Below are 20797 nucleotides of genomic sequence, written 5' to 3' on the forward strand. Positions count from 1 at the left end.
TCCTCCCACAGCTGCTACACTGAGGCACCGGGCCAGGCCGCTTGCTCCTGCTCACACCTGTCTGCCACTTGATATAACACTGCATCATTTACTAAAACATACAGTATGTAGGCCTGCCTGCCATGCTGCCTCATGGCTGCAGAAACATACTGAGACCTTGTAAAGTTAATACCAAGAGGGCTCTAACACAGAGGCCATGTTTGCTATTCTACTGTCTACTATCCCACACACCTCTCTGGCCAAATGCAGGAGAACTCCTGGGATGGTGCTACATTTTTAATGAAAGCAGAGTGTTTGATCTGCCAATGTTTATCTTCCTTGATGTTAACTGACACAGCAGAGAGCAGCCAGCTACCAATGTAGTCCAACATGACGACAGATTAATTCATTATCTTCTAACAGGGCAGACTTGCGGTTGAGGAGTTCATCCTGGAGGTTCGATCTCGCCTTGAATAGGACAGTTCAAACATGTTGCTTCTTGATTTCTGTAGTGTGACCCCCTCTGGGGAAAGGCACACGAATGCAAGCAATGCATACACAAAGGAACAAGGAGCAAGAACATTTTAATTAGGCTGTTTCACAGGCCTTGCATTGTGTAGCACAACTCCTCCAAGCACTTTGTGTCTCTGACCCCCTCATTTTACCTCGAGCGTGTCCTTTATTTTGTTTGCATTTCATTATAAGACTGAAGCTGAATGGGGAATAAACTGGAACACTGTCAAATTAAAGAGTCAACATACAGGCAGATATTTCCAGGACACCACTGTATCTAGTGACTACAACAGATCCATATCAAACCCGCCGTCCCAAGAGAGTACACAAATAACAAATATGGAAACAGTGCATAATTACTCCCCAGCATTGGGGTTACAATGGCACGTGCTTGCTAATTTTATGCTACGCACATCTGTGTAGGTGTGCATTAGCCGTGTTCCTCCATGTATCTTAATCCTTTACAGTCCCTTAAGCAGTTTTTCCTCGAGTGCGTATGGATTTTAGACAGCTTTCACCACATATTGGCAACCTTGTTATCTACAGTCACTGCATCTGTTTTGCAAACATTTGATAATTTATCTTTGTTGACCTTTAATGTCTCGAGTGTGTTGCTGTTTATCTACCTAGCTACAAAAAAAAAGATAAAGAAAAGCTAATGAGAAGAGTTGTATTTTCTCATTTTTGGAGGTCACCAACAATAAATAAGCTGTCAGCGGGATGAAGTGGGTGTCAAATCATAGAACTAGACTGAGGGGGAATGTATGCTTCAGGGTTCAGTGAGTTCCACCATGAACGTGGTTTAAAAGCACTTAATTATCATAAGCTGGAGCATGGAGCAAGTGTTAGGTGGCTTGGGGCAAATCCAGAGACAGTGACAACAGTCCGGCGCAGGCAACATAAATTAGAAATTGGGCTGTGACGGGGCCAACATCAGATATGCATTAGTGAAACAAGAAGAGTTTGCAGTGGTAGCCGCCAGACTTCATGAAAAAGAAATGATGCCTGCCTCGCGACTATATTACACATAATGTCTTTTCCTTTATAGAAGTCATCAAGCTTCATAATGCTTTATCCATTAGGAGAACAGAAATGCTTACAGTGTTGTATCATTACATTTTACAAATGCGAGTAATGCTTTATGAAAACAATAAATCCCACCATAGATCTGGATGTCCTGGCCTCATTTGTTAATCACATTACTGTTAATTAATGATGCAATTCTTTGCAGCAAGTGGTCGAATGTGTGTGTGTGTGTGTGTGTGTGTGTGTGTGTGTGTGTGTGTGTGTGTGTGTGTGTGTGTGTGTGTGTGTGTGTGTGTGTGTGTGTGTGTGTGTGTGTGTGTGTGTGTGTGTGTGTGTGTGTGTGTGTGTGTGTGTGTGTGGGTGTATTGACTCACACGTGGGGATGGAATTGGACATGGAACTTGGGAGTAAAGTTGTATGACACACCTTCATCGCTACGCTGTGAGGAAGTGCTGGAGATGTAGAAGAAAAAACAGATATACATATATATTTATGTATGCTACATTTATCAATACTTTTATATCCTTGTGAACTGGTTTACAAGAAAATATTGGAATTACAGTCAGAATGATTTATAATCTATTGTTCAGGCTGAGGCTGTTTAACTCTCTGCCCCCATGAATATTAACACACTCTCTCTTTCTTGCACTCTCTCTCTGCCTCTCCTTCTCGCTCACACTCACATGTAAATGCATAACACACTACCACTGCTGCTTGTCTAATTTTTCATGAAGATAGCTGTTTTTATGCTAATATGACAGCTGCATTCATATGTCGGCATTCTGGCAGCCGTTTGTTTTCAAATCTCATACTCATTTGTTCACAATTGCGCGCACATGTACACACTTTGTGTCACCGGCATATTTTTCTGTGCCCTGGCAAACAAGGTATTAATACATTATTGTAATCTGAGAACACGAGACACAGGAGTGAATGTAAGCGTGGGGAGACTTCCTTGGGTATTATAACTCTTCATTATCGCAGACGGACTCTTTAGCAAATGTTGTTTGATTTGGTGACAGGAGTAGAAATCTCCCTCTCATTTTCCATTGCAGGTTGTGTTCAGATCTTTCATTTCACAAAGAAATGTCTCTTCATTTCCATTTGTACTGAGAGGAGGCATCTCAATGCTCACTGAATCAGGTCAACTGGACTTGGTCATCTGTTTTGGAAGCCAGCCAAGTTTTGTGAACAGCATGTACTGATGAAATTATTTGGATAAGGGGAGAAACGTCTTCCGAGACACATGACCGGGTCCAGTTGACCTGATTCTATTTGCATTGTGACAACAAAGTAATACGGCAAGACTGGAAATGGCTGGTTTGGAGGTCACAAGAAGGCCTTAACTGTACTAGTCCCTCCATATTGGTGCAGGTGGCATCTGTGTTTAAGGCTGCTCATGAAGTGCAAAAAGTAGAAAGGTGCCCGTTTCGCACACTGGATACCTCAACACCAGGTGCACAATGACAAAATCACCAGTTTTCACTTGTATCTCTGTCCTCTGGAGGTGACGCAGTCAGCGGCAGTAAAGCTGAATAACTGTGCAGCATTACGAGGAAAGCGGCCCCGGTACCTGCCTCCCTCATTTTCACAGAATTTTCTCCTACTCATGAATTGACACAAGTGTACTTAAACTCTCAGATGGTGCTGAGAGCTATTCAAGAGTGATATGTTGCTCAGTGCTTTGCAAACTCATTACTCAGCACAATAAAACACTTCAGACTGACGGTGCTCTCCGTACACATGGCACTGATGCCGACTTTGCTGCGTTAATAATGTTTCTGTGTTGACAGGTGATGTATGCCTGTTTTCTGTTTCTAAGAGAGAGTACACTTTTATCATCTGCTTGTTGTTCTTCCTCTTCTTTTCTTTTTCTCTAGCGGGAACAACATACATATTTGGGCGAGATGGTGGACTGATAACATACACATGGCCGCCAAACGACCGTCCCAGCACAAGAGCAGACCGACTAGCCATTGGCTTCAGCACGCACCTGAAGGATGCTGTCCTGGTGAGGGTGGACAGCTCCTCTGGTCTTGGAGACTTCTTGAAGCTCCACATTGTAAGTGAAGAAAATGTTATTATTTCAAATGTTAAAAAGCAAATATCTCCTGCAATGTATTAGAGCAAGACGAACCCCCTAAACATAATTTCTCAGTTAGCGTCCAACATCGCTCGTGAAGGTGCACGCTTCTGCCAAATTTAGAGAGTTTTCGACACAGTAAGCCTCATTTGTGAAAGTAGGTAACAGGAACAGTCACCAGGTGCAGATTGAAGCCCAGTGCAGGTGTCATTGTTGTTTCTAAATCAGTGCAGTTGTGTCCTTCCTGTCCAGTGGTCATGCCATTTAAACATTAACTACACTGTGTCCAAAATAGTGGCACATTAGTGTCATTTTGCTACCCTGAGGCAGCTGTCTGCTACACTGACTGATGTGACATTGTGCAGGTAGTATGCAACATTTGTTCAATTTGTTTGTCACGCACACTTTTCGCTCTGTTTACTACCGAATGTCTGGTTGTTGCTTATAGACTTAAGATGTTCATTTAAATATCTAAGATAAGGAAAGTTGAACTGCTTTAATGGTTGCGGTGAATGTGTTTGATACTGTTACCACTAAAGAAGAGAGAAGGCATGATTAAATAAGTGAAGCGTGTGTGTGTGTGTGTGTGTGACCAACACTGTGTTAATGTGTACCGACAAGAAGGAGCCCGGGCTTCCTCACCTTCGCTTGTCTGTGTGTTACGGATGTTATGTGTGTGCAACAGGAAGAGGAGGGAAATGATGCAGTAATAAGGGCTGGTTCCATACAGCACATCTCTGACCTGGACATAATTCTGCTGGCTGCCACATGACCTTCCTCATGCTGGCACCCACTTACTGACAACAACACTGATGCTGGCCAGGAGCATGTAGGAACACACACACATGCACGCATGCACACACACAGCTACAGACCGGAGCACATACAAACATGAAATTGGTCTTGAAGTTTGCCTCAACCCCCAACTGCCCACACACCGAGATTCACACATACAGTAAGCACACAGTGACATAAGCAGGCTTGTCCTGAGGACACAGAGCAACTGTGATGTTGTTCTCATAAGACACCTCCGTACTTGCTCAGTGTTGGAAGTGCTTTTTTTTTTCTTACTTTTTTTTTTTTTGTACCACATTTGCCTCAGGGCTAAGTGAGTTTTAGCCCCTAGTTTAAATTCAGGTGTAGCTGGCCTATTTAAAAGGATACAACCTATTTCACACAGACCATTTGTCACTAAATGCCACTGAGGGACACAACAAGATGTTCAAAAGAACATAAATTGGAATATGGTTGTAAAATGACAGATGTGCTCACTCAGATGTGAGAATACTCCGCTGCAGTCTGGGCTTCATTCCACACGCCTGAGAAACACCTGAACAGGGATAAAACACTAGAAATGACCATCATACACTATTTTTATGTGCACAATTTAAAAAAAAATAATGTGTGCATATGATTTGGTTGCATAGATATGGCGGTGTCTATAATGAAATGGGGCAACAGAGCTTCACTAAGCACTAACCTCAGCCTGCTTCTGAAAATTTGCTTTTACATCTTGCACATGCGTTCACTGGTTTCTCACACATTTGCAATTGCATTTAAATATCACATAGTTGATTATTATTCGTGATAGCTGGTGAAGGTGAATTGTATGACATGCTCCAGCTGGTGCTTTGCTGCATATCATGTTGTGTGTGCTCCTTCCTGTACATTACAGCGTTTCTCCTTTTAGTGCTGAAGCCAGAACGCAAGGAGGTGTTTTCTGAGGAAATACAAAGGTCATTTCTAAGTGGAAACATAAGCAAATGCTCCCAGCCTGTATGCCAGGTTTTAGATCCACTGTGTGCAATTGATGAATGTAAGAGGTTAGAGACTTGAGCTTCACAGATATGAGAGGTGAGAGAGCGCAGTCTCACATAGTATAACAAGACAGAGAGAGATCATGCAGCTACAACAGATGCACGCGCAGCATCGTTGATGAAACGTGTAGCATTCCATTGACATTTTGCAGGCCGGAAATGTTGATAAGGCATGTTCTTACAGCGAGGGCAGTGGGTTGTGAGAATCCCTCTCACCCCTCGCATCAGCAGTCTCCATGAATGTTTCCACTTATTTATTTATTTCTGCACATTAATCTGGGGTCTTTGTGAAATGTTGCATTTCATTAAAAAACAATGTGTGGAGCTGGGAGGAGGAGACGCATGAAAAGGAGCAAAAAAGTCATGCTCTTGGGTTTTGTTCCTCTCGTTGTTTAAGACTAGCAACAAAACTATTAAATGCATAAACAGTTTGCACTGCTGGTGGGAAGTTTTCTGACTTTTTTTTAACAGATTGTGAAAGGATTCTATAAAATATTGCTTCCTAAAAGTCATTTTAATCATATTTCAGTAGATTTGTTTTGTTTTTGTGTAATATAATTGACAGCAGGATTTACTTATGACAACCTTGAGGATGACATTTTTCCATGAACCTGGAATACTTTGGGGTGCAAACCTTTTAGATTTGTGTTCACGCCCTCGTGTTCTCATCCATTAAAATATGTGTTTTAGGGCAACGGTTTCCAAGCCCCAGGCCGCCGACCAGTACCGGTCCGTGGATCGTTTGGTACTGGGCCACACACAAAGAATAAATAACTTACATTATTCCTTTTTTATTTGTTATCCAAGTCTGAACAATATTTTATTTTGAAAAATGACAGAATTCTCTCTGTTACATCTATGACTCATGCTTGTGTTGGTCACACGATACATTATCGCTGATATTAAATGATATTAAACCCACAAGCGAGCGAAATGAGTAAACTTTCATCTTTAGAAAGTTTCTCTGCAAAGGGAAAAGGCCCAATGAGGAGACAGAAGAATAACATACAAATAAGGAGAAAGACATACAAGTACACAGTGGATTCATGTTTATTATTATATTTACAAAATACCACAGTTTTTGTGTTGGTTGTATCATTTTAGTTTGTTGTATTTATACGTCACGCCTAAAGGCCGGTCTATGGAAATATTGTCTGACAGTAAACCGGTCCTTGGTGCAAAAAGGTTGTGGACCGCTGCTTTAGGGCACGCGATCAAATGAGCTGTGCAAAATTGCCACTTTGATGCATTTCATATGCAAGTTTAGCTGTATTCAGGGAATCATAGGAAAACAACGTCTGTACTCTTATTGGATGGTGCTGTTAGTTTACTCCATGCTCTAATTTTATGTAAGACTGTCTTCGAAGTTGGTTAGTTTTCCTTGCTTTTATCAAAATATGCTATTTCCTGAAGTGACTGGAACAAAAAAAAAAAAAGTGATTTCTAGTATTGAATATGCATAGGGTGAGTTCTGGAATTGGAGGAGAGCATTTCTCAAACAATTTATAATAAGACTAATTCCCAATGGTATTCCCCTCATTCCTTCCAGTTTCCTCTGCTCTGAGTAGCAATGTCTTTGGAGGAGCATATCTTCAGCTGTATGAGATGGGATTAGACCAGATTTCAGAATTTACCCCCCCACTCCTGCTCCATCCTCTACATCCCTCTCCCCCCTAATCTCCTGCTCCCATTTCATGATGACAGGAAACCCAGCGGGGCTTGAAGGACGCCATCTCAGCTCACACTCTCAAGAGGGAATTTTCAGAGTAATATGTGGAGACTATGATTTAAATGCACCTCAAAGGAGTTGTGATCCTTCCCCCGCCTCTCCTTTCCATCGCAGATAAAGACAATGACTGTGAAGTCAGTGAACCATCAAATGTATGACAATCACTTTCCTCAGGCTCATTACTGTAGAGCACATGGAAGGGCTAGATTCATAATAATGTTCCCACCGTTTCTCCAATTATGGTGATTTTCTACAATCCCCCTCACGTTTTCTAAGGTGAATCATATTCATGAGGCAACTCAAACACGTATTCCATGTAAATGTAAAACTTGTGACTGCTCTGGCAAGGAATCTATACAGGATATAATTAATTACACTGTAGCGGAAATTCAAATCCAGGAAACTATTCACAATGACATTATGCAAAACAAGGAATTATGGATGTAATGATCCTTGGTGGGTCTATGCAGCAGGGGTAATCCATACAGAAGAGGAAGTGGTACAAAGTTTACAAGCTGATAGTGTGTGCTGCCATCTCATTTAAACATGCCGATGTTAATACAGTTATATTTGTCACAAAATTTTGCAGCTGGTTGTTGAAGTCAGGGTGGATTTTTTTTATTATACATTCCTATGTTATCCCCAACAGTGAAAGTATCACTTATCTCTCTGCACAAACAAGGACGGAATTCTGTTATTGGAAATCCATCTGTATATTTTTAGGAGGTCATTTACCCAGTGAAATGAAAGCTTTGCAGTTGTTTTCCTCCTTTTTTTGTTGTCAGCAAGCAGTGGTGACACCGACTGTCAGAGGCTCTCCTCAGTCTCAGGTTGGGCCCCTAGGGGCCCACTGAGCTTGTTTTGTGCAGGCACTCAATCTCTGTGTGGGGGTTGGGGACTATTTGAAGCACTTTCTTCCTTCCCTTGTTCTAATTGCATGCATCCCTAAAAAAAAAATACAAGCAATGAAGGCACTCTAGCTAAGCAAACAACATTGTGAAGTTAATATATTCCATAGAGCAGAGAGGATGGTGGAGAAATAATGACTTCTCTTGTGGAGCATTGCTCCCCTCGGTCCTCCTTTAGCCGACTACCAGAAAAGGGGCTCTTCTTCTGATGGAAGACACCTTTAATTGCAGTTTCAACTCCAGCTCTCTACCCTATTAATCATGTAAAATGGCTCAAGAAGAGAGACTACCTGGTGCATTGTCTGAGTATTTTCAAGAACAGAAATGTCAACCTTTATGTGTTTTTGCAGTTCAACCTATGTGTTGGGCACTGCTTATTCACAATCCCGTGTTTCATTAAGTGAACACGGTACAATCTGACTTGACGCCACAGGTGAGATTGTTACCGAGGAGAGGTGCTGCAGGTCTCGAGAGAGAACCAATGTCACGCTATCCCCAGTACTCCTATTAAAACACCTGCTCAGGGAAAGGATCTTATTCTTATATACTTCTTATGTTAGGATCTCGGACCAAGTAATTACCTCTTATGTGAGCCCTGCACAGAGACATAGATAAGACTTGCATGCAATGTCCACACGATCAGCCAATATATGGTTGACCTGTGTTGCTTAGCTAGGGTTCATTTGTGAATTATTTGTAAATGCCCAGAGCCCATGGATGGCAAGCATCATTGGTGTACTTCACAGTATATGCAAGTATACAGGGAATACCCATTTATTTTGCAGCCTGCATTGCGTACATCCACTTCCAATTCCCCCTGGATGCACCAGTCAGCAGTATCTATGAGCCAGATTGCCCTTTTTTTCCCTCTCGGATGATGAAGCCATAACCCACCCCACTCTGCCACTAATTGGCTAGTACTCGCTGCACTCAGTGATTTGATTGGTTAATGCCTATGTTTGCCGTGCAGCATGAGTGCTGATGAGCCAATCAAAGGCAGAGTATGGTGGGTCATTACAAAGTATTGCTAACCGCTAAATGATATAGAAATTATGTGATGCTGAACAAATACTACGGATAGATTTTTATCTAAGAGTACTCTTGCGTGCCACCATTTATAAAGAATGGCATTTCATCACAAATCGAGTACACCCACTTCTCCAGGGACCACTACACAACTGGCAAACATTGTTGTTAGAGTGAAACTGGGAACATTAAAGAAATGTCCCTTCCAAACATGGCAATTTTACTTATGAGTGGGCATACAATATGAGCTTAATTCTACTTACAGCTTGACGATATTGTCATGTTTGCACAGTTGTCCCATCTTGGTTCAGAAATCTGCTTTCCATCACCATTACTTGAACTACTGTTGCCATGGTAACTACCCGAGTGAAGGCCCGGACAAGTGCAATGATAATGATATGCAATTTAAGCTGATTTGAAGTTATCAACAGCATATTATATCTGAGTAAAATTTCTATTATTACATCTTTATTCTCTTTGCTCCGGGTTTAATCGTGCTTAAAATTAGCAAAAAATCTAAGTAAATGAAGCAGTTTTTATATATATATATATATATATATATATAAATCCAGGACAGTTTTGGAAATGAGTGTTTTCAGAGTTGATTGTTAGATGAATCACAGTTCATGCACAGCCTGTAAATTTATATGAAATATATGAAAGCTCAACAAACAAAGTTATGAGTAAGTGTTTAAGTTATAAGTGAAAGTCTCTGAGCATAGGATTTGTTCCCCACATCATTCATCACTTGACTTATGCACCCCAATGAACAAGAGGTATGCGTAAACACATCCATCTTGCAACTCATTCGACTTTCCATAGTTTGTGCAGACACAAGTCATTCTCACTACTTCAATCTCCCTGTCTCACTGGGACAATGTCTTAAGACGGCAGGAGCTGCAAACCCTCTCCACTTTCATCAAAATCGTCTAAAAGCACCGGAGCATGTAATCTGAGAATTTTCAGTAAAATACAATAGACAGCAGGGGGGCAACATTTTATGTTCCCTCTGTTCAAGCACATTGTTTTTCTTACATTACATCAAGCCTTGCACTTTCAAAGAATTGCAATGAAACTGATTTTTCTGCTTATCCCAACACTTCCCTAGTCTTCAAAGGAAGACTACTAGTAATCATGTCTGCAGTTGGGTCAGAGGTTGACGTGGAATAACAATCCACTTCTTTTCTAGTATTCACAATTGGATACTTTTTCCCTCTTTTTGAGCATTTTTTCCCCATGTGTATCTGTGACTAGACCCAGAACTGAAATGAGCTATTCAGTAGTTTGGCAGTTTTTGCAGTATTCTGTGTGGCAAAGTAATGATAATGATGCTGTAATGGTGAGTTAATTGCTGACTATGATGAGAACACAGCACTGAAAAGGAAGGATGGGGGAGCTTCGCTGACCTCATTTAGTCTCTGAGTGTTGATTCAGAGGAGGAAAGGACAGCAACAGTGACAGGTTAATGCCTATGTGCCTGTGCTCCTCAAATGGTTAACATATAGAACTTAAGCCATAATGGTTTAAGAGGAGATGAATGGTGTTAATGTTGCTGGTAAATATAGCATTGATTTTATGTCAGCAGTGACCAATTGTGGCAAACGCCTGCTCATGGGAGTGAATCCTTTAGTCATAGATGGGACAAGTGCTCGGCTCGGATGATGTACCTGACCTCAAAGAATCAAATCTCATCATCTCCATATTGAGAAGGGACAGCGCCAGAATCACCATTACTCATCTTTCAATTCCAATCATTTCTCAATTTGTTCAAGCTCTTTGCCACTACAAAGCCAAGTGGTCCATGAAGAGGAATGAGTGTGTGCAGAGGAGAGTGAGAGGAAGATATGTGTGTATGTGTATTTGAGAGGGCAGGACAATAATGTGTCTTCACTTTTATTAGTGTAACAAATCACGGTGAGTAGAGCTTGTCATTCTCAAAGCTGTACATCAATACGTTATAGGCTTGCCTCATACAGAGCCATATTGCCATGGCTAACATGGGGTAAATTTGATTTCACCGTTAATGTTACACTGTCGGGCAGGTTCACTTTTTGTCATGTTTGTCATCTTTTAGTTTGTTTGTTATTAAAATTCGATGGATGCATTTTTGCATCGTCCCTGACATTCCCATGCGTGCACATTTGCCGTCAACCATTCAGCTTGTTTTGCCCCTCATCTCACCGTCACATCTCATCCATCCTTCAGTTACGCAGTTTAGATCGAAGTTTAAATGGTAAACGTCAGTTGTCAGCGATTTAGATTGTGCAGAAGAAAGATTTTGCGTGTGTCTGTGTGCTTTTGGGACAGGAGCGTAGCAGCATGGAGTCACCATAGTTGTTGACTCTTGACACAGCTGCCCCAGGCCTTAGGGTGAGATAAAAATAGTCTGACTCCTTCTCCTTCCATTACAGTGAGCACAACTCCGGCATCTCACTACCATCCCATATGGGGCTTATTTTCAGTTAAATCATTATCACTTTGAACACTTTTATTTGCCTCATTGGAACAAATGACTGACACAATTGCATCCTACCAGCAATGGAAATATAGCATAAACATGCGTTTGTCAATTGTTGTCACAGTAGTTTTATGAAAGTGATCACTATGTTGTGTGCCTTTGCTTGCACCAAATTGAGTTTCTCCGGGGATGTTCTTTTGATGGATTTAAAAACTGCAGTGCTTCATGACTCAACGTAGATGGGCGTCAGTTATTTTGAGTCGTTTCAAATAATCTCATTACTGTGAGTGTTATCATCTTTAATCTTCCCCTAACTACAGTTTCATTGAAAGGCAAGTATTATTGTGTATTAGAAAATAGAGGGGGGGGAGGTTATGAAAAGAGAAATAGAGAAAGAGAAATGTCTGTAGATAGCCATCATTTGTGCATAACGTTGACATTCAGTCGGACTTATGCATCAAGTAACCTATGGTGTGTAGCTGGACTGTAGCTTAATGTGTTTTTTCTGAAATGTATTTTGTGTCTAGTGCAGTTGAACTACAGATATGATTATGTCATGCTTATGACAAATTAGACACATTCCTATTTCATATTGGTATTGTTACTGATGCTGATCACAGAAATGCACAATAATGATGAAAGCTGCTCACACTAGTACATAGAACTTACTGTATACATGATGCTGGCTTGACTTGTAAATTAGTCAGGGTTACTTTGTGAAAATGACCCTTAAAACAAAAATAAAGTTAAGATTTCAATCATCTGTTAGAATTAAGTTTACGTACTATAACGTCATTTGTTGAAGCCTGAAATCACTTCTTAACTGATTTACATGTATTTTATTTCTGTCAAGGAAAAAATGTCCCAGGTTGCTTTTCACCTGATTATTGGTGCCCTGTTGTTGATGACTTACACAGTATAAGGAAATGCATGGAATATTAAAAAGATGGCTTTCCTTGTTCTGGTCAACTTGATAACCTTTTTCACTGCTCTCATCTCAGGCCCCAAGTGCTTCTCATACTAGTATGTAACCCACACACAAATGTAATACACATAGCCTTGCTGTTTTTAATTACGTGCTGCAGTGGAAACATTTCGCAGCACGCCAGCCTCGGAGAATTGGTGTACACTGCTGGCATTCTACCTTGGATAACTTCAGCCCTGATTTATTGCATCTCTCTTTCTTTTTTTATTTCTGTGATTCACTTGTATTTCGCCGAGAAAACTCTCAGGTCACACGTTCCAGGAATAAGACTGTGGTTTTTTTTTTTTCATGGTTTGCCTTCACCAATAGATCCCACATTCTCATAAAACATTAAGTGTAAATGAGCACCAGGAAGTGAAAGAGATTGAGAGGGTAGACATATTGTGCGGACATGGAAATCAGCACAACTGAAACCAATCCTGAATGGGCCTAGTGAGGTGGGGAAACTGTATCCGCTTTAAAGATGTCTCAGATTCTGAGTGAGCAACCACACTGTCAGCAGAAACATTCATCTTCCCCTTGTCCACCATTTTCATTTATGAATAATGGATTAAGTGGCTCTTCTAATATCCGACTAGTCAATATTACTAAGGATGGACTGAGAAATGAAGAGATTTTACCTCCAATTAGCGACTGGGCTGAAGCTGAGCAACACTTGACATTCAAGGTATTGCAAGACGGATGTGTATTTTTTTTTTTATTTTGTATTGTGTGTCCTCCTGGGGCATACTGTTTGGCCAATGCCTTGTCTTTCAGTTATAAGAAAGGCGCATTGCAGCCAGAAGTCTGAACTGAGCCCCTGCTTATAGAAAGTTTATTCCACAGCCTCATCAAAGGCACAGAGCCTTTGCCAGAGACAGGACTCGTGTGCATTGGAATATCTCTGCTAATAGAAGGGCTGTGCAGTGAAGTTCAGCCGTGTTGCCTTTGCAAGAGCAAACAATCCATGACGTGTCAGCAGCCTACATGTGCAGCAGAGCTCACACGGGGAGATCAAACAGACAGGCACATGTTGTTGTTCCTTTGTCCTCCTCCATCCCCCAGGTAAGCAGATGAGGTGAGGAGGACACGCCTGGATCTGTGGCCTCATTCTGCTGAGTTTATCAGCCGTGCGGCATGCCTTATCTCAGGAGAGGAGAGAGATGTTTCAGGGAGAGGGCTTGAGTTTTGTTTATGTTGCTGTAAATGTTGCGCCTTAGAAGAGGTGTTAAACTTTACGGCTCATTCTGTGGCTCTTCCAAGCAGTTGGTATGACTGATGATTTGGTTTGCTTTTCCCAGAAGGGCGAAGAAAACACCTTGACAACAGTAATTAAAAGTGCATGTGAGGCCTAATTCATTTTCTTCTCTCCGTCTCCTCCCTTCACTTGGCCTAATAAATCAGTTATGCTTGAAGTGGCTGCTATCCCTTAACTCTTTAATTCACTTGTGCATTCTGTGAAATAGCCATGTGTCTGACAAGGAGCTGCTATAAAAAATGTAGAAAATTGTTGTGGGAATTGTATGTCTCTGCTGGATCCAAACTGCTTAACACTTGAAGTCAAAGTTTTAATCTCCCTTTAGCACTGGAACATATTAAGGGCCTATCAGGTATAAAGCCCCCATGTATCATTTGAAGAATATACTGCTTTGGTGTATATATTCTTTGCACTTATTAATTTGTAGGTCTTAAACACTTTCACAGAAAGTGAATACTGTGATGTATATGAAATGAAGAACATTCGATTGGCCTGATAGGATTAAAGCATGTTAATGAGTGTAGGTGCCAATGAGATAAAACTCAATGGGCTGAAAATGTCTTCCAAGTATTGTTTCAATGTTCAAATCTTCAAAAAAAAGGCTGGTTAGTAATCGATATCTTTTGTTACGATGCCCACTCGTTCATCCATGTAGGCATTTCGAAAGCAATTACAGGCCAGAATGCTGCTGTTATTTTTATGAAAACTAGCTGCTATTGAATGCCAGTGTCGCCCACCACGTTTCTTTCATCGAAGGCAGCACAAATCGATGGCCAGCTAGTCATCCAGTCTGTGTGTTTGTTTTATTTTAATCCATAAACATCCACTCAATAAAATCACAAACCTTGGTTGCTGCAGCCATTATTATGATATTTGCAAGCTGGAAGTAATTGTATAATCATTACCACTTCATGAAATTTTAATATTTGCTGTAGATTAGAAACAAATAATGGCATTGGCCAGGAACTCATGACTCCATCACTATTTAACGGATGGCTGTGAAACTTTTTTTTTTTTGTATTCTATGTATACTCCCTTGCTGCTCTTTTTATTGTTTACAATCTATTGTTATATCTGGAATGCCATCCAGCCATCCTCTATACTTGACTATATTTAACAGTTGGCTACTGGCAGTGGAAAGTTTGCACCCTGGACAGGTTTTCAGTCCTAACAGAGCAGACACAGTGAGAAACACAATCACATACACTCACATACTAACCACCAGGGAATTTAGAGTCAATATGAACATGTTTTTGAACATGCAAACTCCACACAGACTTGAGCCCTAACCTTGGGCTCAATGTTAAATTGAAGTATTTCCCTTGTCAATATTGACAATAGTTTATAGTTTGACTTGCATTGCTCCCGATACAGGTTCACAAAGACGGTGATTAGTAACAATCCAATTGAATACATTGCTTTCATTTTAAGAAATATAAGACAGTGTACTTACAGGTGTCAGAGGTTGAGAATTAACATTTTATAAAGGTGAAAGCTAGCACAAACTTGGATATCTCTTGGCCTCAATGGAGATTTTCCCAAATCCCCCGGGTCGAGGAGAATTCAGTGTCAAATGAGCTCGGCAGCTGTGAACTAGTCACCCACAAGGCTTTATCAGTCTGTCCTATTATTTCACCTCAAAGAACCACAAAGGCCTTATCTCACACACATCTCCTTGATAAGGTCTGCTGCCACAAACACAAATAAAAGACAAAAAGGAGGGTGTGCAAGAACAAAATAACAAAGCAGAACAGCAGTCCTTCAATGTAGAGGTCTTTATTGGCTTTCTCTGCAAGATGACTGATAAAAATCCAAAAACAATGGAGAAAAGGACAGAAGATAAGTTGGAGGAATGTGAATGGAGAGAACCAAAAAGATAAAGAATAAGAAGTGTGTAAGGACCCCAAACATTTCATTAAAGGGAAACCTGATGTCAGTGCAGGGGGATAAAGAGGATATGATGAAATGGAGGAGGTAGTGTGAAAGTTTCAAAGAGAACTTGAGTGTGCATGCTGAAGTCATCGGTTATTTTCTGTTCTACATTTTGAAAAGCTATGAAAAGGTTGCAAGGTCCATGATGGATGCCATCTATATCGGTGGTTACCAAAGGGTGCTCGGACAACTCGTCCACGGATAAGAGTTGTCCGAGAATCTTACCAAAGTGGGGGAGTGCACAGCTTACCAACATGATCTTTACATCACAACATTAAAAATCTGACCTGTTAAAACCCACTTTATTTATTTACTTATGTTCTGGTGATACAGATGTTTCGCTTCACAGTGAGTCCTGCTCGATTCTGCAAAACTAATTATCAGGTAATCACAAGGTTCATGGTTTTCTTTCTCTCTTTCTGAGCGCTGCAGCAATTTTTAAAACACATTTTTAAAAAATTACAATTTAATTGTTAATATGCAATAAGTGTAAAACATGATGTCCTTTCGATAATTCCACTGGAGATATGATTTGAATGTCAATGTTATTTATTAGAAACAAGCAGTAAACAATGAAAAAAGAAAGTCAAAGAATGTTTTTTTCCATTTTGGGGTTAAAAAAAGGGTAAAATTGGCAATCCATCTTTTTTTAAGATGAGCAAGTCTGTGCAGTGTCTCACTTTGCATGTTACTCATTTTCCAACTTGACTTTCTTATTAGACTTAATTATAGAATGATATATCTCAATCATCAGTATGACTGAGAACAACAATTCAATAGAAGTACTACGTTTGAGCCGATCCATCTTTGCTCCCTCTGTGCTTTGCTCCTCTAGGCGGAGTAGCACGCCAGCCTGGACATAGAGATCCAGACAGTGCTTATGCAGGCATTTATCATCATCTGGCAGTAGTACTGGCCACCCTGGCCTGATCACTCCCCCGGTATAAACCAGTTCACCGTAAGAACGCTGAGTCAGGAATGACTAGAGATCGGATCAGTAAGCCAGCATATGGAACAAGCCCTGTTGGCCCAATTATTTATTATTACAGATTGGCTCGTTTTGAGTCACACCATAAAATCGTGAACAATTATGAAAGACTTTACAACAATGTAATATCCAGTCAGTTATTTCCTGTATCTTCTAATAAGATATGTCAAGTTCTGCAAAGGCACGCCATTAAAACAGCCTGGAAGGCCTGCTGTCTGAATATCTGCAAAAAAATAAATCATGCCAGCATACTGCTTGATATTTTTTCTTTCCAAAAGAAGGTTTAATCCTGAAATGTCTCCGACTCAGCTGACTCGACCTGAGAATTTGAACAGTCACTCACAAATTACTCTTGACTGAATGTTATAACAGAAAGGCACTATAAACTCCAATTTGTACCTTGTTGCCTGGTTTGCAATTAGATGTTGATCTCATGCAGACAATTTAATAACTGTGACAAGGTCAGCGTCACAAAACAAAACCTGCTTGTGCAGCTTTGCAGTGATGGAAAAACGTTCCGTCCAAAGACATTGTATTCTGGCAGTGTATTTTAGCAGCGCAAACACCAGTGTTGTGTCAAAACCTGTTTACACCATGAGCTTGAGGAGAGGCACACACACTTGATAAACGCAACACTTCATATTGGCCTTTCATCAAGTTAAGCTACACAATAAACGAGACAGCGACGGTGTTTTTGCAGCTGAACATGGGATGCTGTCGAAGGCCCACTTTGTTATCAAGAGTTCTAAAACGTGAGTCAGTCCTACCCAAATCATTTTCTGAATCCCCCACACGGTAATTATTTGTTAATTTAATTGAATTAATTCCTAGTTACATGTACAACCGAAGTGATCCCTGTTAAAATAAACCTTGGATGTATTTGAGGTAGCTGAATTAACAATATTTGTCAGCTACAATTATATATCCCAATGGCTCTGAGCACCATACATTTTCATTACACTCCTTGAAATCAGAGTAATTGTTAGCTGTGAAGGACAGGTCCCCTGGCAGTGTGGGGATGCATGGATAGTGTGCACATGTGTGTTTGCGTGTGTGTCCCTGACAGTGAATTGTTCAATAAACTCATCACAGGCCTCATAAAGAAAGCTGACATTTACAGCAAAACACAAAGGTCAAGGAGGAGGGCCTGATGAGATCCTGATGGAGGAAAGGATGTTTTCCCACAGCCACCTCAATAATTGAAGAGCAGTGGAGATAAAAATGGAAAGATGGTAATCAAAAGATAGCACAAGAAGCTATGTAAAAACTGTAACCTCACCAAGAAGTAAAAATTCTTGGTGAGGTCAATTAAATATGTTCATGATTGATAAAATGTTTAATACATGATACAGATAGGATTCAGTGGTTTAGTGACCACTTACACTAATGATTTATGATCCATTCAAATTGTAGTTGATAGGGCCAATGTGGACAGACAGTCTGATAATGTAGCCCTAATTAAAACTCCCAGAGTGGGACCGAAGCGTATGTCTCTGCTGACCCACACACACCGTGCACAGTCATGTCCTCATTAGCATCAACCATGTCACCAGGCCTGGTCAACGAGCAATCTTAAACTCTGTGGTTAAGAGTGGAAAGTGTTCCTGCTCTTTGTCTTTCCTGGTGCTGTAGAATTTTCCAGATTTATAAATCCGAGACATGGCTGTTAACGTGGGCTGCGTTCAGAGGAAAAGTTAATGAAGACAGTAACGTAGAGAGCAGGGAGCCATCGGGCTTCAGTCTTTGAAAGATCCTCACTTCTGTGTATGGGGACTGAAAGTGCTGCCAGATTGGCAGGTTGAACCTTATGGGCCTCTCATACCTTTGATGAAACACTGAAACTGGTGAGGAAGCGCTGACAGACACGCTCCCTTTGGCCAAGTTCTGTCTTTTTTCTGTTTCTCTGTTGTCTGCCTTTGTCAGATCTGTGAATTTTTGTGTTTGTCTCTGTAAAAATGAGAGACTGAGAGTAATGGAGTGGTGGAGAGAGAGTGTGAGGCCATGTGTGTCTATGTGCTGGCTCTTGTGTGTTCTGGGTGAGCAGTCATCTGATGAACTGCTTCAATGGAGACTGGAACTCACCCCAGCCAGTGAGATCCTGCTGATGTTGTGCTGGTTAACAATGCTTTCCCCCCAGCACCACAACTCACAGAGCTGCAGTAAGAGGTTGGCAGACCCTAATGGAAACGTCATCCTCCAGATAAAAGATGGTCAAGCGCTGATGAGAGGGGGAGTTATAGGAGGCGTATAATAAAAACACCATTTCCAATTGGTTCTGAAGCCAATTTAAGCACGCTGAATGAAGACAGACGCTGTCATGGACAAACTGCAAGGCCGGGAGTCACTCATTGCTGTTTGCCAGGCAGTGGGACCTCTCTGTGCATTTCTCTGTCACCGTGAATCGTACAGAAAGTAACTCAAATATAAAGCTGGATTTGGAAAGAAAAAAAATAAAATAAAACAGGCGTGCGCTCATTCTATTTTTCTCTAAAGTTTTCACTCAAATTCAGCTGTGATGCTGCAGTCATGCTGTGAATGCTTTCTGATGGATGCTGTGCTTAGAGCAAATAATACAGTCGGTTGGTGATGTTTTTTTGGGTTTTTTTCTGAGCCAGGTGGCACCACTTACTGTGAGAGTTAGCGATAATTGGTAGAAAAAGCGACCAGTGCTCAGAATTACAAAATTTAGCTGTAAATAGAAAAATGATTTCATTGCATCAGCTTCGCTGATTCCTGTGCCTGGGTCCTGAACACTGTGGGTTAATTGTGTGGCCATTACGAAAAGCTGAAGCTTTAACAAATACCATTTCTAAAAAATCTGACTGGGAAGACTATTTTTCTACCGTTGAAAACTCAGAACGAACAGAGAAATACTATGATGCACTGTACAAAATAGATTTTAGGATGAATAAACATGATATTAACGTCAACAGAGGAACAGATCACAATAGATTGAGACACTGAATACAATTTTTGCACAAAATACAACAACTGCTACACGTTGCTTAGAAACCTCCACATGTTTGATACATTATGTTAAAGCACATTACCAGCATTACCATTAATACCATTCAGAAAATCAGCCACTAGAGTGCCCCAGATTTTAAAACTACCCGTTATACAGTTATAACTGTGTCAGCCCACAAGAAGCCAGGGGATGAGGCTGATGTCTCGTCAGAGTGGGTCCTGTCAAACCTCCACATTATAATAATGTCTGACATCCAACACAAGATAGTGCAATGATTACAGTAATGCAAGCTGTATAAACAACCATAATGCCTCCTTTCCGTGTGACAAATATAATCATATTTATTAAAGTGAAAGCTATCAAAGGGAATAGAATATTGACAAGCATGTTTAAGAAGCCGCATGTTTTATTGTTCTTTCTAATATATTCTATAGCTGATATTACTGGTCAGCCTACATACACTCAATGATGTTGTGAGCGTAGTTATGCTATGTATGCATTTGCATATTTATTGCTTTGAGGACTTTGCGTAAGTGATATTCTCCCAAGTGTGCACGATGGACAGAAAGCGCTTGTGAACACGTCGTCTTTGATGGTTGTCAACTGAGTTTTGAAGTTTTTCACAAAACGATGTGCACCGCACTGTTGACTCAGACATTTACATTATCTTAAAGGATTAAAAAGTGTTGGCGTGTTGCTCTTGTGTTGTGGAAAAGTGAAATGGATATCATGTTTCACTAACATGCAAAAGCATTTAACATTCATCATGTCTGCTGTGTTTGAACAAACTACGCCGAGGTGGGTGCTCAATCTTCAAGTAAATTGTGAAATCGTCGTCCTGCGCATGCCCTTTCATCCTTTCAGTGTTTCTGCCTCCAGAATCTCCTCTACATTTCAGACATGACATGACATGTCCCTCTTTCAAACCAGAATTGGCTGTAAGTTTCCTTTTATCTTGGATTCAGATCTTTATTTCTCATTTTTATGGAATCTGTTTGATAGTTATTATCATCTTGTCAAGCAGATTGAGTTTGTCAGACAGACGAGAGACAGGAGGGCAGGAGACAGTTCTGCGGGGAGGCAGCAGAGGGGCCTTATAGTTTCAAAGGCTAAAATGTGTACAAGTCTCAACACAGACAAAAATGCCA

At 40.8% G+C, this 20797-nt stretch overlaps 1 protein-coding gene across 8 annotated transcripts in view; it reads left to right on the top strand.

Annotated features, from left to right (window-relative positions):
- Positions 1-20797, top strand: part of LOC308138100 (neurexin-1a-like) — a gene marked incomplete at both ends in the record, with an annotated part of 242991 nt that overhangs the window by 157625 nt on the left and 64569 nt on the right. For all 8 annotated transcript variants that reach the window (XM_080507065.1, XM_080507066.1, XM_080507070.1 and 5 more), the window contains one exon: positions 3399-3580. In XM_080507065.1, the coding sequence (XP_080363191.1) occupies positions 3399-3580 (182 nt within the window). The remainder of the gene's footprint in view (positions 1-3398; positions 3581-20797) is intronic.

Source organism: Blennius ocellaris (genome assembly GCF_963422515.1).
Source record: "Blennius ocellaris genome assembly, chromosome: 13".
In the NCBI taxonomy this organism is placed as follows: Eukaryota; Metazoa; Chordata; class Actinopteri; order Blenniiformes; family Blenniidae; genus Blennius; species Blennius ocellaris.